General features: G+C 35.1%; 1 protein-coding gene across 7 annotated transcripts in view; it reads left to right on the top strand.

Annotated features, from left to right (window-relative positions):
• Positions 1–23,966, top strand: part of LOC112693404 (potassium voltage-gated channel protein Shaker) — a 169,012-nt gene that overhangs the window by 49,833 nt on the left and 95,213 nt on the right. The window contains exon 1 of one of the 7 annotated variants that reach the window (XM_025568453.1): positions 16–457. The exons of the other annotated variants lie outside the window; for them this stretch is intronic. Coding sequence (XP_025424238.1) covers positions 393–457 — 65 coding nt within the window. The 5' untranslated portion in view covers positions 16–392. Of the gene's footprint in view, positions 1–15; positions 458–23,966 lie in introns of those variants that run through there. 7 annotated transcript variants of the gene reach the window in all.

Raw genomic sequence — 23,966 nt, 5'->3', positions numbered from 1 at the left:
ATCACCGTACGCGCCCCGAACGCGGCGATACCGCCGATACACGCGCTCTCTGCACATCCGCGGCGGTCCAGATCGGGCGCGGAGGTGTCGCCGAGCAGCAGAGGGCGCGGCGCTTGCGTTCCGGAATCGATCATCGCCGTTCGGCCGGTCGCCGTCGTCGCCGGGGCGGGCGATACGGCGAAGGCACCCGTGCGTCGCGTCGTCTCCGTCCCGTCCACCAATTCCGCGACGCCGTCCGCGCGAGCCCGTCGACAACTTCGTGAACGTTCGCGACCGGTGCACGGCGATGGTTCCCGAGCCGCGCGGCCCACGATGACCGCTGAGGCCGCCGTCGGCGTCGCCCACCGCGCGCCGTGGCCGCGGACCGTAGCTGCCGGTGGTGAGCCGCGTAGATGAGCGGCCGCGGTGGTTCCGGTCTGTGCACGGACCGGAAACCGCGTCGGAAACGCAACCAGAGGTAAGCAGCAGCAGCAGCAGCAGCAGCACCAGCAGCCGCCGGAGCACCAGCAGCCGCCGGAGCACCAGCAGCGGGGCAGCACGCTTCGTCGACGGGGACGCGCTCGCCGGTAGCAGTTGCAGCACGCTCCGAGCACCAAACACGCCTTCTGTCGCTCGCTCACTCTCCTTTTCTCTATTATCCGTCTCACCAGCGGCTTCGACTGTCGCTCTCGGACTAAGCGTCTCGCACGCCGCATAAAGTTTTTTCACCACACACATATATTATTTTTTTTGTCGTTGATGTATTTATACTGTATCTGGCCGCCGCAACGCTACTGGTGCTATGTATTACAATTTCTTGTACGATCGTAATATTAAAATATTATATTTAAAATATGCGCATTATTTTTGTACTACACGCTTTGTCTACAATATTTTTTCGCACACACACACACACACACACACACACACACACACACACACACACACACACACACACACACACACACACACACACACACACACAAACACACACACAAAATGCTCACGCGCACGCAAACGCACAATTTTTTTTTTGTATTTCTGCCTTCTTCGAGAGTATAAGCTGCTGAACGACTCAAAGAGGACATCATGTGCACTGAAACAGTTTTGTAAAAAAAAAAAAAATATAAGGTTTTTTAGCTTTCGAAAAAAATTAAAATGAGTTAGGTATATTTATATACATTTACAATATACACTTGTGTGTAATGGAATTCATTGTTTTTTTTTTTTTTTTTTTTATCGTTTGCATAATATTCTTTACTTTACCATCCGGGATCAGCTGCGCTTGTAAAATTATTCCGTTTGAAATAATAATTCGCTTTCGCGGTTATATTATCTCGTTTACTATTTCGCCCAGGGCGATGTTTTAATTTTGTTTTTCGCATTACACGATTGTGCACATGGAGGTTCCGAGAAATGATAGGTATTTGATATTTGTAGTAAAATTACACACAGTACGCGTGTAACGATGACGCAAAACGTATAGGATCATATGGATAATCTAATCTTTCTGATCATATAATCGAAGGCGCAAATATGCTAATAAGAAAAATGGCTAAAAAATTATGCAGCTAATAATTTTTAGTTATCGAACTGGCTTTTGCTTGACCTCCGTCGCATCAGATCATTTTTATTATAAAACGTATATGTACACCACCTAATTATGTAATAAAGTTGTCATAAAACACAGTTGTTCTACGAGACCCGTTAAAAGTTTACGATCATGAGTCTCACGGATAGACGGCCGTACAGCTCTTATTCATAGCGGTACATCATTAAAGATGTACACCGCTATGCGGCGTAGACGAACACTTTTAAATACATTACGAATGGACCTAGAATGAACTGCAGTGTAACGTCCCCCACTCCTAAGCTACCATATCAATTCATTAGACATTTTAAAGGAATGTACTGGCACACTCGGAGAAGTTTTTTCGAAAATCGCATTTTCAGAAGTCGAAACGGTTTTGGGCTCTGGTATGGACAGTGAAATGTATCACGGAAAAGACCAGCTGTTTCAGCTATTAGAGTATATTATTTTTATGCATTTTTATGTAGAACTGAACGCATCCTGAAATAATGATATTCTGAGCCAGGCTTTCGTTTCTCTTTTAGCAAAATCACCTCTCTAGCACAAATAGTCGAGGTGATTAGGTGTTGTTAATGCTATTTAAAATAATTTATGAAAATTACGAAACATTTATTTGTTTTCTGACAACACGTACGGTATGCGGTCGTTTGACGGCTGATCTGATTTATTAAAAACTGTTTCAATTCGATTACGCGTGCGACACGGACGAAAATAATAATAATACATTTTTATCTATTATTAGACGTGTCACAACTATGTTCTGAAATAGTTCGCTGCGACGTCGCAATCCGCGCTACGCCAATAAACACTGTAGTCGCTTATTATTTTATAAGTACTAAAAAATGTCACTTTATGGATTTTTCGTCCTCGCGGTGACGGCGACGGTGGGCTCGATCGAACACGCATGATTATATGCGTCATTCGTCGTCGTCGGCAGCTATAAATAATTTATGGCGCTAGCAAAAAGAAAACAAGTACATTCATTTTTTATTCCTTCCCTTCCCGTTGAAGAACGCACATTCATTGACATCAAAATGTGTGACAAATTCACGACCGCGGCGTTCGGAAAAATCAATCTCATTGTCCGAAATCGTTTACGACGATTCGCATAGGTCGTGATAACATTATCACTTGGGGTCCGAAGTAGTTCGCGGTGGAAAACTTACAACACAGAAGCGCGCCAAAGGTATTTTTAAAAATACGTAAAATATGGATTTCGATTGAACATTGTTCGATGTTCCCGCGCTGCGACTTTTCCACGGATACCGGTGTTCGGCGCGCGAAGTGCAACATCCTACGATATCGCATAAATCACACTATAGTATATTTAATCTTTAATACCATCGTACGGAATATCGCGTACCTACATGGAGCGTGCGATGATAAGATACATGTAACGCGTACCGGGAATAGTTTTCAAAGCGGTAATTATTCTTTCCGTACCGTTGCACACCTCAAATACACATTTGATAACTGCTAATTTGAATTTCAAATGTTTCGCATTCCCGCCGCAGACTGCGGCTCCGCTCGGCATTCGGCTGTATTTTATAACGTGTACAACCATTAATGGTACCGTGTACAACATTACATTTCGCTCGATACATTTTATACCTATCGATAATCAGCACCCCGGTAATAAATGCGTGAATAAGTGTTCTGGCTAACTACTATCGACGGTAACCGCGGTGGACACGAGTGTACGCGAGCGAATCGACAAAAAAAAAATTACGTATCTCTTATCTGCAAACAAATAAAATATAAAAAAATCTTTTTTAATCAAACACACGACTTAATAATATAGTGATGTAAATCTGATGCGCCGATTTTGTAAACAGCGTGATTTTAGTGATAGTAAACATGTTTATGTAATGCTTCCGTTGTACGTTGTGTTGGTAGAAGAATATTATAATAACTTCGAATTTTCATCAATTGATAATTGATAAGTAATTTCTTACCAGACACCAAACACTTTTATCATAATAAAGGTTTCGTTTGTAATTTATAGCGATTGCGAAAACGTTGTCATTTAAATTCGAAAGAAGAAGAAAAACAAAAGAAATATTTCAAGTCGCGACAATAACTATTACGTTCTTATAGTATCTTATGATGGATCATTTTTTTCTAATTTAAATGTTGCATAGGAAAATTAGCTGTTGAGAATTGGAAACACGCGCGTATATAATCTTATAATATATAAACTTGTGTACACCTGGTATCTGCTTGCCGTGCGTGCAGTATCCAAACGTAACTACGTGTAGAGTACGATATACAATGTACGCGTTTTAATGTAATTAAAAAAAAGTTTAAAAAAAAAGTCCACGTTTCTCGGGAAATTATTGTTTAAACGCCAAAGGCTCAGCGCCGATGCACTGTGCGAAATTCGACACCACTTACGTACGTACGTACGCATAATGTCTATACTGCAGTAGTTTGTTGTACCCATGTACGTGTGTGGCATTAAACCGAGTGCTATACGAGTATGTGCCGTGTACGTGTGGTGCGCATTCGATAAAAACGTAATATTATTATTACTAAGGGTGGGTTTTATGTAAGTTTATTTTTCTATCGTTTTGAACCCTGTCCGCCGAGACCGACGCCGAACGCGAAGAAAAGTGGCGGAAAAGTTTGCCATCGAATTCGACGTGGAATAATTTAACTCCTCACGTGCGCATGTAGGTACATACGAAGGACTTTGAACACAAAATCACCCGATATTTTTGTGCGCAACGTGTGTACAATACGTGCACACGGCTAATTAAAGTGGACCGCGAGCTGCGGTATTAAAAATAGAAAAAGAGTTACTCGGGTAAAGAGCGCCTGACAAACCTAACCCGATCAGTGCGCGTTTGAAGGAATCATTGTTTTAAACACGATGTGACATCGTTCACAAGGATGTATCGTGTACGTGTACATGCACACGGTTGTGCAACAAAGAAACTAAATGGTTTTACTTATTCACGTCTTTGAACGAAAGGAAATTTTATATCGATCCACGAATGCTGCACTTGACCGGTAAACGCGATGCGGTATTATTGTATTCTGGTACTTCGTGCCATTAATATACTCGTATACTACGACTATATGTTCCTCGTGCACCCATTTCTAGGGCTTTACGTTTTTGTAAATATCCGGATATATATATTGTCATATCCTGCGGATGGTTTTGCATCCTATCGAGAACCAAAAAATGCACCAAATCAGTAAGTTTTTTGAATCACTTCGATTTGTCATCAATTTTACGTTGAATTCAATGTAAATCAAAGATCACAAATTGTTTCTTTAAACGTTTAAAAAAACATTGTCGGGTTACTAGATTACGTAAAACCTACGATGTAACTGTTGCGATGATATCGTTTAAACTTTACATTATTTCGAGTCGTTTAAAAGCAACAATAAAAGAAAACACATCTTATCTGTTATCCAAAGCTCCCGTAAATGTAGGTACTCCATCCTGGCTGTATTATATTCGTACCTGTACAAACGTAACGCTGTTTACGTAGTCTCTTGCCGGCTCGTTATCCTACACAGTGTTGCAAGACAGTGGTTCGCAAGCAATATTAAGTCACGAACACAGTTTTTAGTGATGTATTGCAATAATCACAAATATCTAATACGATTTTTAATTACAAGTTACTTGAATAGTAGTTATCTTTGCATCGAACTTTATTAGACAAGTGAAATCTTTTTTTTTTTTTTTTTTTATGGAATTTCTTCCAAATAAGACTGTACAGATTGATATTTTTACTTTGAACACAATAATCGGACCTCCTGGGAGCTGGTGGACCACCTTTTGAGAATGACTGGAGTTAGACACACAACGTGATCAGCGTCAGTTGACGTCAGCCCGAAATCGGATTTTCGGTGTAAAATTATAACGATAAAAGCTGTAGCCTAACCTTGAATACGGAAACGGATGGTAGATTTTAATTGAAAATTCGTTCGTGTGCAAATCCGTTTATTCGTTCGCGCGTGAGCGATTACATGATACCGCGAGTAGTTTGACCGATCGTATTCAGTGTATTGCACACGCGGCATTCGCTATCGACTGTACGCGAACGATCATCAGGAGGTGGTGATAGTGGGAAGGGGAAGTGGTGAAAGATCGGAATCGGTTTTCTACGACTGAGGGTGATTTACAAACTTTTGAAGTACGATAACGAAATCGCTTTTTTTACCCCCCCCCCCCCCCATTCCGTATCGTTGTATCCCACGCACTCGGTCGACTTATCCGTTTAAAATATATTGCGTAGATAGTGAAAACACGTCTTGACAGAACCGTTCGAACATGCTGGTGGTGGGAGGGGCGCGGAAGAAAACCGTTGCCGAAGGGGTTGTGTTACACGTACGAGTATAGAGATGTTAACGCGTTATCCACACGCCCACGACGTCGGACGACTTGATGTTTTAAAGCAATATCGCTTTCACCAGCAGTTCCCCTGACCTCGTAGCGCGCGTTCGGTGCGGACGACTTTTAGAAAACAATAACCCATTCCTCGTCGCTCCGTGCGAACATCACAAAAAGCGCCCGCTGGGTCGGACAAAACAACCCCTCTTTCGAATGCAGACGTGTTGTACGCACGCATACGTGACGTGTGCCGTAAAGCAATGCTACTAACTACTTTCAGCGCGAGCGTAAACGTTTGGCGCTCTAGCGAGTACACGCCTTCGGAAATATTTCATTCTCAACGTGTCCCTTACGTTGCATACATACCAGCGGTTTTCAAGCTGTGCTTTGAGTACTAAGTGCACCGGTGTGCAACCTTTTTTTTTTTTTGACCCACGACTACCTTCAGATTAATTTATTTCAAAGAGGCGACTCCCTTCCTATCAACATTACGTAAGTGTATACATCACATGCGCTTACCTAATGTGTACACAAATATGTCATTTCGTACGAAGTAAATGGTTAGTTTTAGGCAGTTTTAATGTTTCCTAAATTTGATCAATCCGAAATCTGAAACATCAAAAAAATAAAAATATATATGTGCAAAACTAGGGTTTTATAAAGTTCTAAAATCTAATTATAAAGTTTTGTAAAACAATATACGTTATAAATATGTATTATATAACTTTTTCATTTTATGTTAAACTATTGACGACCTCCATATAGGTCGCACACCACTGATTTAGTGCACTGCTCTTCACGGCGTTTTCACGACACGCACCTAGGTGTAAATATCTTAGACTATTAGGTTTTTTTCACGTGGTCCTTTGATTATTATTATTTTATATATTGATTTTTTTACATAAATATCCCGGCGCGCCTAGAGAATGGTTCAAAAAACTTTGTGCGTATCTCACGGGAAACAATGTACCACGTCCGCTGTCGTCGATTCGCGTACACGACAGATAAGCGCATCTGGAACAACTACGGGACAACCGCACACGTCGCGTGGGATTTAAACGTTCGTAACATTCGTAACAACAATAATATTCGTGAACTAGCGATGTTTCGCGCGGGAATTATTTTTCGTTGTACACAACACATACGTCACGCTTGTCGGCGTTTGTTCACGCTTAAACGAATGTGAAGAAATTAAAGAATACGTTATTGTAGTGCGCATGACGGTTTTTGTCACTTTCGTAACACACGAAATTCCGATCAAATACGAATTTTTTTTCTTCGGCTTCACAAAGGTCATTCGTGTTCATTACCGCAACATCGGCCTTTATTTATACTTTACTATATCATTGGCTTTATTTTTAGGTCCGTATAATTTCTAAATTTTTTTTTTAACCATCCATACGCCGTTTATAATATATAACCTATTAGATCCTACTTGAAACCTAAACGGGTTTTCAATGGTCATAATGTATAGAGACTGACACGATTTGAGTAAAAGTGTATTATTACTGTTTCAAACAATGTCTGAAAAGGTTTTTTAGGAAAACCAACACACGCCATACTACCAGTAAAGACCGTACGTAAAACGGAGTGTGCAATTATTTGTTTACGAGCTTACGTATAAAATATCCTATTATACACATTATAACAGTACAAGAAATTGTTGTTGAAGTATTAATATTGTATATCATTCCCGACTGCCGGTCTATAATTACGTATCGTTTCTCGGCAATGGATTAGCAGTCAGTCAATATTTTATTGTTGCAATAATATTATTATCTATATAAATAAATATACCGTGGTTCGTAAATAAATTAATTCAATAATGACGTTTCCTATGATTGTGGGCGTGGTGACGTGACATGATGTTTCCAATGCCCGTAAATATGCATCCTCTGTTTCGTCATGGTATATTTTCATGACAGATATATAACACGAACACAGCGTACGGTCGCAATGTTAAATTTTAATTGGATTTGTGTACGTGTAGGTTTAGCTAACGGAGTGAACACGGGATGAACAAGTGGTACGCGACATCCCTTACAGTTAATTCACCTATTCTGTGCGTTCTTGGTAAAATGGCATCCTTCCAACGGTATGATTTATGTACACGAATACCGAAACGGAACGCTAACGTGGATTACCGAACAAAACTGGCTTCAGAGTTTAGCGTTTTCTCTTTTTGGTATCGTTCGGGTGCGAGTAAGATTAATTAATTTTTACGGTTTCAACATAATATCATCTGAAGTATAACCGTTTTAATTGAGGGAGAGGGGGGGGGGGAAATGCGTTTACGTGATCGAGGAAAATAAAAGTATGTCACACCATATTTTGGTATGCGTTCATCGAAGGGGATTACCGAATCCGTGCGCATTTGTGCAAAAGTCTTTTATCTGTCAGACGTATAAGTTTTTAATCGAAACTTAACTTACTACGATTGGATTACACGTTTTATACGCGCGATACCAATCGAATCTCAGCACCGAGAAATCGTATGTATCTATAGAACACATCACAACACCAGCAACGCAATCTCCGTGAGGGTGATCGTATCGTAAATCTCGCGATCATGTGTTCTGTACTTAGAACCGGAGAAAAACACGTTTAATAATATCAGGGGGTGTTTGGTGCTGGGAAACCGTAAGTGTGGATGTCACGTGCACGTCGAATGGCTGTCGGCACCGTATCGGAAAGTTTTGCCCAGAAAAGAAAATCCAAATACACCATAGTTTGACGAACACGCGTCGAAAAGGCAAACTTCACCCGTGTATTCGATCCTCCGGAGTGTCAGGCGAAACGGGAGAAAAGGGAGAAGACGAGACGACGTCGCGATAATACCGTCGGAAGGGAATGTAAAAAAAAATGCTGTGCGAGAGTTATCGTTCTCGGTCACGGGTCCGACGAAACACGTAACGCGCCATGTTATTGCAGGCGAAAACGACTCGTGCAAATCTTCGGAGAGGAATAATCGACGCGAGGATGTATTTTGCAGGGATTGAAAAAAATGGGAGTGAGGGGTGGAAGGTTTACTGTGCGAGAAAAATATCGGACGGCAATGACGTACATTCAGAAATCAAGACTGAAGCCGTTGACATCACGAATATAAATTCGCCGACAACGACGTGAAGTCGTGCGGTTAGGTTAGAACGTCCGTCGCGACTGTTACGGATTTTGGCACGTTTTCCCGAACGGAAAATCGTTTGATTCGCAACTACAGGGATTGTTTTCGCGAGATCGACGGAGCGATCATGTTTACGGTAACGTAGCTCCCGGCTGCATAGGTTCGTAGACCACGGCGTGTCAATATTGAGATACCGCCGAAACCGCTTCGCTATGTATTATAATAATATTTTGACGAGTGGTTACTTCTGTTTATCACCACATTTCGGTTACCGAAACAGCCATGCGATAAATTCGTTTTTAATATTGACTAAACCTCATTCCTCCTCGCTTTCGAATGTAGTACGATAGAAAATTACATTCGTTTCGATGACGAACGTTCGACTTCAACTTATTCGATCGGCTGCAACTTAATGCGCAATAATTTTTATTTACAGTGCATTTTTTCTTTTTCTTCAATCGTTCAACCGTAATTTTCCATCTGACAGTTTTAAAAGTAAATGTAAAATAAGCACATTTCTAAAACGTATACAAACCTTTCAACTAAATACATCCGAGACCTATATTAACATGATTATTGCCAGTTGGTAAAATTGTATTATATTATCATTGCACAATGTGTGTCTGTTTTAATAGATGGCACGCGTTAAAAATAAAACGTGTTTATTGATTGTCGAGAGTATGGTTTAACGTATGATCTACTAAGAACCAAATCATGTTAATGTTCATGTATTATTCATTTCGAAATTATTACATATTAAAATATTTAAAACGCTGTACAAACATAACTGCTTTTATTTGTTTTAAAAATCTTTAAGATTCAACAACGTGAATTACAAAATACACAATAAAAGATTTAATATGAAAGTGTTTTCGTATACATAAACGTTATTATATTATGTTGTAAAATAAATGCATAGTAAATGTTTAGGCTGGAAAAATCCATTATTTTACATAATAAATGTATTTCGTTCGGAAAAAATAAGTTAATAATAAAGTTGTGAAATAACTATTTTTACCTCAACGATAATTTTATTGATAAGTTGTTAAAACAATATTATGTCTCTCACGCATTTAAGTAATAAATAAAACATACGTAAGGTTTTTATTTATTTTTGTACCATATTTATATGAAAATTAAACATGGTTTTATTAGCATCATGCTTTTTTAACAGTTTGTTTTTACAGCCCGTCGTATTTATAATAAAACTTTAACAAATTCCACTGCGTCTTATAAGAAGAGGGATGAACATTTTATGATTTGTAACATTAACACTTATTTACTTAACGTAATGTTAAACGTGCCATATTTCCAAATAAAAATGATTATCGTTCGAAATAATTTCGCACTATGAATTCAAAATATACATTCTATTCTATACAATATGATAATTATTCATGGTAATATGCCGACATCCTGCAGTGTATAAAATACAGTCTGCCTCGTACAAATTAATTGAAAGCCGCATATGTGTACTACAATAGTAACCACGATAGTGACGGGATTCGCTCTAAAATTAAGTTTAACACCTCCAAATTTTACTCAACATACACTTCAAATCTTTATTGCTTTTAATTATTTATAGTATATTATTGGCATTAACTGTTTGAACCCGTTCGTGGGATTTTGATGTGATCACTTGAAACATCACTCCACATTATCATTATAACAAGGAGAACGGGAATACAAGACCGCTAATTGCCTAAAATATATTATTAGATTATTTAACAGACCAAGAAAGTGTATTTAAGTGAAAATACTCGTATATAGTTTAAAAAAAGAAAAATAACGTATTCAAAATAATTTGGCCTTAAATTTACTAAATTCTCATAATTGCATACGCACGATATAATTAATTTAAAACGGTTTCTTCTTCATCACTCGTATAAGTGCAGGTCTTCTGATGTGAAGTGGTCAGTTTATCAATAAATATAATATGCTTACGCGTTCAAACCGCACTGCTACCACCTATCACATTTCATTATCCGAAAATTTGTAGAGGGTATTTAGTGTTTATTTCTCGTGTTTTTAAGTTCCCAACAACTTTCCACCAGTCTGCACACTAATCTTTTAAAAAAATGTGTAACAAAATTAAAAATATTAATAAGATAGTCTTTTCGAGTCTTTTCGTATAGTGTATGGTAAACGGTGCTGTATAGTAAAGTAGCTATAAATATACGATCCCAGAGTTTTGCCATGATGTTAATCGGCTCAAATGTGTATAGCGTATATGCGCGAAAAGACATAGTATGTGCGCGAAAGACCAGCGACCCTACTTAATTTAAATAAATTTCCATACCGAAGCACAAGATCCATTAAAGTATACAAGGTTATGTTTGCAGTACTTCTAAGGGGGCTATAACAATAAATAACCTGATATTAAAATGCCGATTGATACTATCTTATTTACCCAGTTACTATACTGGACACGGCTAAAATATATCTCTTGTATGTTTTTCATTTATCGCATTACACTTTTCATGTCCAAGTTAATGAGATGATTGAGTAAGATTTCTGCATGCTATAATTATTATTTATTTATTTTTATTTTTTGGCCAAACGATTTATGAAATGTAATCACTTACTTATGAATGATATTTGGAGATGTGTTGTAATGAAATACTATTTTATCGTCGTCCCGAAAGATCGAAGAGTAAAATATTTCTTTATTTTTTTTTATTAAATCGATCACAAAATTATACTCGAAAAGCGGTTGATATTGAGTAAAACTTTGATTTTTTTTTTTTTTTTTTTTGTTTTAATTTTAAAAAGAAAATTGTGTGAAATACGCAGCGAGGTATCCAAAACTGAAAAAATCTCCGTAGTCCAGTGAGTCCAATTCATCTGTAACGTTTTTGTAGCTATGACGTTTGGAAAAATGATGATCATTCTCCACAAAGGTAGTATCATCGACAAGATGTATAAAACGAATATTAATCAAACATTTTTTTACGTCGTTTTTTGTCATTTGAAAAAAAAATATATAAACAATGATTTGAACCTTTCAATATTTCCTTTTCAAACGATTCGATTGTTTCCGAAAGGAATTCCGTACGATATTACAATCCATAGATATTACATCCAATATGATATTCGAAAACATATAGAACACGTTTGCGGTACGAATAATTTGATTTGATATCTGTTGAATAGAAAAAAATTATTGTCATTATGGTAAAATCGGTAAAAAATACATTGTTAGCTTGAAAAAACGTCGTGTGACTCGAACAAAACAACAAGCACGGTTTGATCATAACAACGGTTTTCGTTCGTTGTTGTCGAAGATATTTCGCCGCTCGTAGCGTTGCTCGTCGTACCGTTTTCGTGCGGCGAAACCCGGAACAACTCATCGGTTTTCGAGTGATTACCCGGCGCACAAACGGTCGTCGGCTAGATGGCGCCCTATAACCTGCGCCGACAAACGTACCCCGTTTTCCAGTGGCGGATCCAAAGGATGCCCCCCCCCCTCTTGAGCGTATTATATTAAAACGTATATTAGATTTATGTTCTAATTTTACATATTTGTTAAACGACCGCAAAACTCAAATATCAATGGCCCGAGGTTAGTGTAGACTTAATATATAATGTAATGTCTATAAATATAACAACAGCTTATAACAATAATAACATACCCATATGAATTACGATATACTGTCAATCAGGACTTCGTAATGTAACGATTTTTACTCCAATAAATAATAATAAAAACTTAAAATAACCTTTTGTAAGCAGATACGATATAATAGTTTGTAGCCGTTAAGATTTCCAGCCAATTTGTGTCCTACACATCAAAGTATATTTTTATTTTTATAATTATTTTATTAACATATTATATACCTACTATTATGTAGAATGTAAATATATGTAAACTTATTATATTTTTAATGTTAAATGTGTATTTTCATTATTTTGATATATTTTTTATTTTTGGTTTAACGGATCTGTGAAATTAGTGTTTTATTTATTTTTAGGTATAAAAATGTTGTCATTAATAACAGTTTATAAAAATCAGTTAAAAAATTCATATTAAAAAGTATGTTATGAGGTATAAATAGTACTTTTCTGGAATTTCTGGATACGCCCCATTCGTTGTCTCGAACTATTTGCACGACGACGACGGTTTTGTCGCGTCCTCGGCGAAGCCGCGAGAACTTTGTTGCGTTCGCGCGGGGCGAAACGATCGTCGAACGCGTTGATCGATCCGCGGTTCCACATCCTTGATCTATGGCAGCGGTACGGTCCACGATCGTTTTTAGTGAACTCGTTCCGCTAACACCCGTATGAACAATTTACGGTGCCGCGTGACTTTAGTTAGCGTTCGGATCAACGGACTTACGTAGGTGTTGCGCATAACCGTCTACCGATCGCGTTCGAAAAATAACAATAATGTTAACGTCGATATCGCACAACAATAAATAGTACCGATGTTCGATCCGAGAGTGTTACGGACGATTCCGTTTTGTTTTTTCGAAATATTTCTCGCAGACTGTAATCGAATGACTACACGACAAGCTTGTTGTCTTATTACACGAAACGTGTTTGTTTCTGTTCCTATGCTGTTTGCGCGGTCGCGCAAGATAAATATGCAAATGCTTCAAGTCCTCGGCCCTGGAAATAACATCGTATCGAAACAATAATTACCCATTGTCATCATGACCGTATGTATACAATTTGGACGTATAATTAATAATCGCTGTAGTACACGTTCGAGGGAGCAATGGCAACAAAAACAAGGCATTTCCAATAATTATGCGTGTATCACTTAATTATACCGTACGCGCAATATCGACCCACCCACGTAGTACACTGAACCGACAATTTTCAATCAGATTAATGACAACCGCCGTAACGCAGTACTGTTTCGTTGGTATTGTGAAATTTTATTTTTGCGCAAACACCATTTAATTACACTGTGAGGGTATAAAATAACCCAAGTCCAACTCAAACGTTTAACGACGCAAAAGATTTAGAGATTTTTTTTACTATTACCAGACTATAACTTTATCATTCGAGGGCCGTATATAATTTTATTGTCCGTTCTCATCACAAAATATACTATACACACGTAGTGACGCCGTGCTATTGCTTGAAATTATCCAGATTGAGCGCGTTCAATTTTGTTTAAAATGTATATGGTTGTTTTAACGAACTCGAAGATTAAATCATATCTGTCGGAACGCATTGGGCCGAAGTAATATGTACGCTTAATAAATACTGCTGCATTTATAGTGTATCATATAATCGTTGTCTGTACGTTACATTAAATACAATTATTTCGAGAACCGTCTAACCGTGTACAAGTTTGTCTAAACTTCCACAAATGTCATAGTTGTTCATGTGTAAAATATTATATAATTTTCAAAATCTTTCTTTAACAGATTTGAATGTAACAGATACCATCTGGTGATCGAAAACTACTATAAAAGCTTTGATTATTCTACCCAGCGTAGCATTCATCGTGTCCGACTTGCAATCTTAACGACCGGGAGTTTTATTTTTATGACATTATTTGTTATATCTTCGATGCTACTTTCCACATTTATATTACAGTATACACAGCGTGTAAATATGTATTTTTTAATCACGGGGAATATGGAATTAAATAGGAATTACGTTTGCGTGAATTGAAAAAAAAAACAATTTTTATTGAACTTAAACGTTACAAAAACAACGATAAAATTGAGATGATAAATATATTTATAATTCAAAGCATTAAGCTCATTCGCTGTGAAAATTTCAAAATTTCAATGAAACACGTAAGGAACACTTTAATCAACATACAAGTACGCATGATACACATCAAATAAATAACAGCACAATAAAAATTCATAATCATTAAAATCTGTAAAATAATAGTACCTCTATTTAGAATTATATATTGTTTAAATGTATTCGATTAATATTTCATGGTTTAATCAAAACGATTAGTTGTATATTATTTTGGTAAGAAGGGTCAGTTCAACGTAATATCCCATATGCAAAATTAATCGAGATGTATGTGTTATTAATACACATGCAATTACAGCTAGTTGGTTGGATTGTATTAAAGTATCCTAAAAGTGGTTTGTTTCATAACACTAATTTTTTTTTCGTCAATTCTGATTTAGTTTTTAAAATGAAGATGAGATAGTGCGTGTGGTACGCAAACATTTAGTTGGTAGAAGACATAAGTTCGAAAACGATAAAAGAATAATAATCATATCGTACGAAAGCACCAAAATCCTATTTTGTTTGGATTTTCTTTTGTGCACCGAAGTATCTGATGCTTTTGCAGATTTAATGTTCATCATACTTTAAGATCCAACAATTAACAAATGTACAGATTAAATTTTAGAAATATTCATTGATTCTAGTATATTTTCATCTAAAATACTGACTGAAATTTCGGTTAATGAAATTGTACAAATGCAGTTGAATTATATCATCGACATTTAGAAGATCAATTTTATAAGGTTCATTTTCCATGCATATAGTTATTGATGTATTATTAAAATTAAAAAGTGAAAATATTTATTTATTTTATGGACTCTCTATCAAAAAAATAAACAAATAAATATAACTCAAAAAGACATAATTGTACAACGGAAGAAATAATATGGTGAAAAAGTCGGTAAGAATATGTAAAAAATGTTGGATTAAAAAAATCAACCGATTTATTAAAACTATAATTATTTTGAATTATTTTTATGTATGTTATATTTTATTGATATCATACGAGTATCTAGTATTTAAGTATACTTATATATGATACTTTTATAAAATATTAATTTTGGCGCAAATTATATGCCGTCTTTGCACCTTTGACGCTTATGTTATATAAGCCAGTTGGTATGGCATATCATGAATGAGTACACCAGCGAATAGTTGAATTACATGAACGTATTAATAATAAGCTGAAAAATTAATTAGTTACAATTAAAATGGCAATTAAGAATAAACAAAAATCATAAGGCACTTAAAAATACTACCCAATTTTTAGTTAAGTGGTATTGCTATAAAATTCAAAGGATACTTCACACATAGAATAAAATAAAAAAAAAAAAAAACGAGTTGTCGGGTCGAATCTAACGATTAAACCGAATCTGATAATAATTATAAGATCAAATTCGTATTCATAATAGACACGTGTTATTATATAAGGATACGTCTAGCGAAGGGCTAATCTTCGTCGAAAGTCCGAAGTTGGAAAAAAAAATAACCCATTGCAACTACTACCAGCGTCGAAAAAGTAAGCTCGTATTACATAATACGAATAAAGACCCGTTATAAATGTTTTCAGGTAGATGCCGATGATTGAAAAACACAATGTCGGGCAAATTAGATGATAATAAACATTGTATCGCTGCACGTGAAAAATAATAAGGGGTCGTAAGAAAGATGTACATGTTTTAATAATGCGATCAAAAATTGTTTCGAAGCGGGGGAGGGGGCGAACAGGTGTACGTATTTAACTTCGATATTGAGTTGTTTGGAAGAAGTGAACTTTCATAATGTTTACTTGTTTAAATATACGTAACAATATTAATGATAATAATAATAATAATGACGTACGCATAATACGGTTGATACTGTATATCCATAGTACGTTTCTATTCACATACACCTTTATACACAACCCCTCGGACTCCTACGTTCTGCCTATGCCTGCACTTAAGACAGTCGTGAACACGCATACTATATTATTGTACTGCAACATACCGGAATCGGAGATAGATTAATGGACGAGAAAATTTAATTTATGTTTACCGACGACCACCAGACAGCTCGTCAAGGGATCCGCCATCGCGGGTTATTGTGCACGGTGCACTGAGGTACTGCAGTACTCGTCATCGCCCGCGGTATATTAAACGTCACGCGATCCGAACTTTTTTGTTTTATCAGTACAAATATTGTTGTGTGTGTGTTGATACTTCGTATTGTTGGGCGATTTAAATCGCTCGGCGATAGATGACTAAGACCGGTGATAATTAATAATACCTAGACGACAACGCGATGGCGTGGAAACGATAATATAATAACGGCGCGATGCAGGGAACGAAAAAAAAAAAAATAATAAAATAACACTCAAACTTAAAGGTCAGGTTTAATTCACTGCGTTTGCGCGTATGTGTGTGTGTAGGTCACGAGTAGAAATATGTATACAGGTGCTCGGAAAACTTTTTTCATCGTAAACGTGCGTGCGCTTAAGTTTGTGTGTGTGTGTGTGTAAAAGCGTTAGTAAACTTTATACTATACGTATTATAATATTATATCTAGTTAATCAGGAACCCGAACGCATCTTTAAAAAAAAAAAAAAAATCAGAACACGCTATGGGTATATATATATATGGTATATATGTATACGTATATATATATATATATATATATATATATATATATATATATGGGTTATGGGTATACATGATAGTTTGTCCGTGTATAACAATAGTTCGATAAAAAAATACGACTCGATAGACGAATAATTGTAAACAACGTTTTTTTTTTTTTAAAAAAAGAACTATTGAAGTAGTAGGTGGCTGGGATAATATTATAATGTATACAGTAACACGAAATTACGAAAATATTAATGTTCATGTTAACATACTATAATCGTACGGTATGCTGAAGGTTTAGCTTATCTGTACGTAAATGTGTTTAAAAGATTTTAGATACAATATGATTGAATATTTTTTTAAGATGAAATTTTAAAAATTCTGTTGTCTTAGAGTTATGTTTATTGAAATATTTATTTACCACTTTATTTTATAGTTGTATAGCGATTTAATCATAGACGGTACTAGACCCTCTTGACAGGGGGGGGGGGGCAGGAAATATTTTAAGTAAAATATTAACACTATTTTGTCTAAATTTTTAGACTAGCAATACTATAAAAAAGGTACTTTATTGATAACTATTTTAACTTATTTTGAATAAGATTCTTTTGTAAAATGAATAATACACTTACAAATACCTAAATTTATATTATTTTATCTTATACAATTTTAAAATAATAACTTATTACAATTTACCTGTGATGGTTTTCAAAGGCGGACCCAGAGTGATACATTTGAGTTTTCCCTGTCATTTTTTGGTTGTTTTTTCAAAATATAAAGGAGAGACTATAAATACGTATATGTAGACCATGTTATGATTTAAATTATAAAAATTAAGGCTTCGTTAATGATATAAAATAACAATTGGTAAAATATACACATAATTATTATTTCAGACTTATTTTGAACACTTGCAATATTACTTACAAAAAACTAAAATTTAATTAATGTGTATGCACATATATTCTCAATTGTAATTATTCAATTTTTTTATTCGCATTATTCATATTAGGGTGTACCAAGGCACACCTGGCACATATCGTAGAGCCTATGATGGTTCTTGTATGAAAAAGTCATATAAAGTTTTTATTTTTTTACTTTGGTTTGTGTTCATAATTTTTATTATAATTAATATTATCCTAAAAACTCAAGTCAAATCAAAGTATAAAATCAAAAAAAAAAAATGTTTGTGATACAAATAATAATAAAGTAATACTATTGGTTTATGATTTGTCAATGATAAAAATAAATTATAATAACATTGAAAATGTTGACGCAAAAAATCTTATCAGCATATTTACATGAATGGCTCTCACGGTTGTAGATATTACTCACAACCATGCAGACTCTAAATAAGCATGTAATATGAGGGGTTACCAACCAATATTTGAAATGTATATGTAGAGTAAGAACTCACAGAGGCAGCCGCCTACCTTGCCCCTCCCGTAGTACCGCCTATGGATGCAATCGAAGAAATCGGTTTTTAAAAAAATGTATTAATATTTTTTCCCATTATTAAGTAGTGCAATCACGTTTCTACGTCTTTAATTCTATCGTGTTATGAAGGTAATATTATACTAAAATAATCTAATTAGTACTAGATTTATTATTTTTATATAAATTTTATTCAATCTGGCCGAAGGATAAAAACTTTTAAGATGAAAATCGAGGAGCAATTTTCACAACGCAGCGATTTTATCTTAACTTTATGAATGGGATGAAAATTGAATCGTATTTTTTTTGCTTATCATTTAAACGCATGTGTATAATTGATTGGTTTTCAATAGTGACATCTAACGAAATTAGATTGCTGACGTAGAAAAAAAATTGTTTTTGAAAAGCAATGACTTGCCGTGAATTTAAAGTGAAAACATTGAAAATCGTCAACATGGATTTGCATTTCTAAAAAGTCACTCCATCGAGTTCGGTTCACTATTCAGAATTCTTGTCACAGACTTTGCTGAGTGCACAGTCTTTTCTATGTAGAGGTTGACGTTTTAAATATCGACTAAAGAGATATAAGCGCATTAATGAACTTGAACACATCAGTAAAACTATCGCGGGAAAAGGTAACATTGCGACCAACTAAACTACTTTAAGCGGTACTCCTTAGATAAACGAAGTACGACAGTTTATAAATATATATATAATTATGTACAACATATAAGCACTGATGAGCCTGTGTCAACAAAGATAGCACACAAATCTGTGTCTTTGTGCAAGCATGTATTGTTAGGCACTTGTATGTATTCGTATGTAGTTTCTTATTCATACTGCGATGTCTTCGAATTGATTTTTTGATTTTATTCTTTGTACAAACACACAGCAGAATCGTGCTATACCATACATTCTTTAAATGACTTATTTTAAATCATAAACGGAGAAAGTCAACATTATTGGATTTTACAACGATTTGTTTTTTTACTCTATTTTCTTTCTTTTGGAAATATGTTTCGAGAAAGTAAAAAATTTCTATAAAATTCAGCATTTCTTTACAAGTATTGCAGGGAATTGTACGAATAAATTGTACTAGGTGATCATTTATCGAATTTTCCATCAGTTTTCGTCGAAAATTAAAAATATAAAAAATAACGAACAAAATAACAAAACATTACTACCTTTGTGGGTATACTGCTTACCATTCGAAAAAATTATTCCTTAATAGTCATTTTCACACTCAAATTTAAAACAATATAGTTCCAAGTTAAGTGAAGATAAGTTTAAAATTTCTATTTAAGCATTTTCTGCCTTTTTTTTTTTATTTTTTTACTCTGCGTAATATATTTTCTAACGCACTTTAACAGTGATTCTAATTTAAATATCAACCAATAATTAAAGCACAACTATAATTAATTAAATTAGTTTTATTGGAGAGAGAGAGAGAGAGAGAGAGAGAGAATTTAATTCCAAGTGTTAAGTTTGGGCAAATTCATATATAAATGTCATGTTTGTATCTGAACATCTGTTTGATACATTTTAATTCAAAAAGGGAAAAATTATAATTAAAAAAATAATCACACTTTTATTGCCAAAAATTTGGCTTTCACAAATTGTTTACTAAAAAACTTAAATTGACAAATTACGTATATATTTCAAAAATTTCATCTAATTTTAATTTAAATAATTAATTAACATTTTTTTTATTTCGAAATACCCATATCATGGGTACACGTGTAATTACATATTATATTAATATAATTTTAGAAATTCTAAAGTTTAATAATTAAATAAATACATAATTAAATCTGTTGAATCAATATGAAATTCGGGTTGTTAGAAAATGTATTTATACTTTTATTCTTTAATTGTTGTTTATGATTCAATATTATACCTTACACTCACAAAGCTAAATTTAATGTAAATAAAAGCATTATATTTAAAATGAATAACTAATTTTCCATACTTATTATGTCTCATTAAGTCAAATGATCACGGAATTAAGGATTGATAAAGGGTTTTCTAGGTGTATATATGAGTTAATTAGTCGTTTATATATCAATAATTTGTAGGTGTGAGTGTATAACTAGTTAATTGTTGTATATTTTATATATTTTACGTGGTAAATCTAAGTTTCAAGTAATATTCGCATAATAAGGTCTTATTATTCAACACCACTATTTCTCAAATCGTTTAAATTTGTAGTATGCTTAAATAAGAACGGTTAGATCTGATATTTCTTTTTGCTCTTGATTTCGATTTCAATCGTTATAATCAAAATATATTGAATATATGATTTAAATAATTTTACTTTGGATCCATAGGATTACCTTGAAAATAATTCATTAAAAAAAAATGCATTAGCTATTTATTGTTACTATATTTTAATGATAGTTTCTCAAGGAATGGGATAACGTCTAAAAATATCTGGATTTTTGATTAATTGGATATAAGAAAGAAACAAATTTATATCAAGGTTTTAACAACATTTCAGTAATTTTATAGCCGTTATATGGACGTTTTAAAGGAAAATAAAGGAAATAACCAACAGTATGCGGCACAACACGGCAATGAGTAGTTCAGACGCTTTAAAATTAGTCGCAAGCAGAAGCTGAGAAGCAATGCCTTTGAAATCTGGACAGTGTGACGTCTAAAGGATTATAATGGTTATGGAATGAACGTAAAGTAAGCTGTAGTGATAGAAAGGTACAATTTTTGACCTGAAAGTTTTGATGATGAGACTGGTTTAGTACTACATGTAGAGTGTTGAGCACACGAGATGATAACGTTCAGAGAGGGATAAGGGTTATTATGGTTTTAATTCCTCATTCAATATTACGATTGCAGCTGATATTATTTTTAATTTTCTAATAATGTTTTACCCATTAAATTTTAATTGCATGATCAACATGAACATAATAATTGGATAAAAGGCGTTAATTTTTTTATAATATAAATAAGGACGTAGTCACACTAAAAGTGAAATGTATACAACGGCCGACATTGTTTTGCGCGGGTTGATTTTACTGTCTTTATATTTATGTCTGAATTCCGAAAATGTTACACTGCATAGGAAATAACATTATCTGTGCTTTGCCGTTAATAATAATAAAAATGCTACGACATAGATAAAGATCTTTATGTGTTGCAAATTGTTTTTATTCTATTATAAATTTTGTGCGAGGATGCTACGCGCGCTACAATTTTTACAACCGAACAATTCGAACGAGCTAAATTAAAAACAAATCTTTTTTTTTTTTTGTAGAGAATTAGTTGGCGCGATTATTAACGATCAATTAGCGAAATTAAATAACTTTAGTTGAATAAAGTATAACTGTACTGAGCTTTGGAAATATATACATACCGTCAGGCGTTTATTAAAATAAACGCACTATTGGAATTGAAAAAATAAAATGCCTATTCTTTGTATAATTAATTAATATTTGGAAGTTTAATTATGAATAATAAAATATATAATCAGACAGTAGTTTAATTCTAACTGGATTAAAATGTTCAAGGCCTACTGTCTACAACTAAGAGTTATAAATCATCAAAGTTATATTGGTTATCGTATAATAAGTAAGTGATTGATTAAAACAATATCCACCGCGAAGTCGTAAGAAGGTAGAACGGTTTGATAACATTTGCGAAAATACCAATTATTGATCAACAAATAATTGTACGGTTCTGTTTAAACACTTGTTTATATATCTAGTCGATCAGAACCGTTAAGTAAAACACCGATTGAAATTAGATACGTATTATTTGTTGTGTTAAATAAAACGTAGTTAACAAAAAAAAAAAAAAAAAACAGTTAAAATACTGTATCAATTCAACCTTTTACTTTGTTGTACGCTGTACATTGATAACGATCAACACGGCGTAGCGTTTCCGTCGGCTCCGCGTAGTGCACACACGGACCGACTTCATAAATAACCTAAACGTACATGTAAACCTATTGCGTTTAGCGTCTACAGTTCGACGAGACCAGTTTTACGCGCACACACAGGGTCGTATCCCGTTTCGCCATTGACCCGTTTTGCCGCATGATTCTCAAATCAATTTGATTTAGAAACATAGTTGTGAATTCGTGATTTTAAAATTGATGAATAGACACAATCTTGTAATGTACTATACTTTCTGAAGTCTGAAGTTATCGATTGATAAATCTCCAACAGTTATATAAATAATTATAAATGTTATAAACTATTTGGACAATATTAGTTATTCAATTAAACACAATGAATAATTTAAACTTATATAAAATTTTTTTTACTAATTTTCATGCTTATCCGTTTGTACGATTATGTTATTGTCTACAACAATATAATTAATTGGTATGCAATTTGATCAAGTTAATCGGAAAAAAGTAATCAGGTGAAATTGGAGCTGACCGCGCACAGCCGTCGCGTCGTTTCCGCCAGGTGCACGCGTCCGCGTCCGAGTACCGTCTACGAGTGGACCCGACGGTTTCGGAGGCAAACGCGCCCGCGTCCGGTGGATATCGCACCCCGTCGCACGAGTCGCAGTATTGTTCACGACCGTTCGTCTCGTCAGGTTTTCGCTTTGATCGCGTTCTTGAAACTCGGGAAACGGCACAATGGAAACCCGGTGGCCAACACTCGCGATGCCCTAATACCGCCGGCCACGGAAATAATATCGTATCGCCTACGTGATAACAATAATTATTAAACGGTAAATATTCGACTTTCGACGGCCCAGAGTGATAGACCACCGGTCGGATGTGGATTGCATACGATCGTCTCGTTCCGCGGATTTGTGCGTCACGTCCCGTCGCAACGGGACCGTTGCGTATTCCGGAGTGTATTACGATGAAATTGGCGCGCTTGCGTTTGGCACAATGATCGTTTGTTTAGAATTGTTTACCACTGCCGCGTGCAGTGTAGGCACCTACACTCGCTCGACTGCGTTGCGGAGTTTGATGAACCGATTTTCCGGCCAAGAAACCTGTCGGAAGCTTACAAACGCACTGCGAGCCAGAAGGCTGCGAACGTATTCGTACACTCGTGGCCGGTTCGGAATTGTTCTTGTTTGCCCTGCGAGAAATGATTGTCGTCGTAGATCGTTCCGCGTCTTCGGTGGGGTAGATACCGACCACTTTGCTTACTTATTATATATATATATATATATATATATATATATATATATATATATAATAAA

The sequence above is a fragment of the Sipha flava genome, unplaced genomic scaffold, assembly GCF_003268045.1.
Source record: "Sipha flava isolate LNK unplaced genomic scaffold, YSA_version1 86_pilon_pilon, whole genome shotgun sequence".
Classification (NCBI taxonomy): Eukaryota; Metazoa; Arthropoda; class Insecta; order Hemiptera; family Aphididae; genus Sipha; species Sipha flava.
This window is presented reverse-complemented; position numbering and strand designations above follow the sequence as displayed.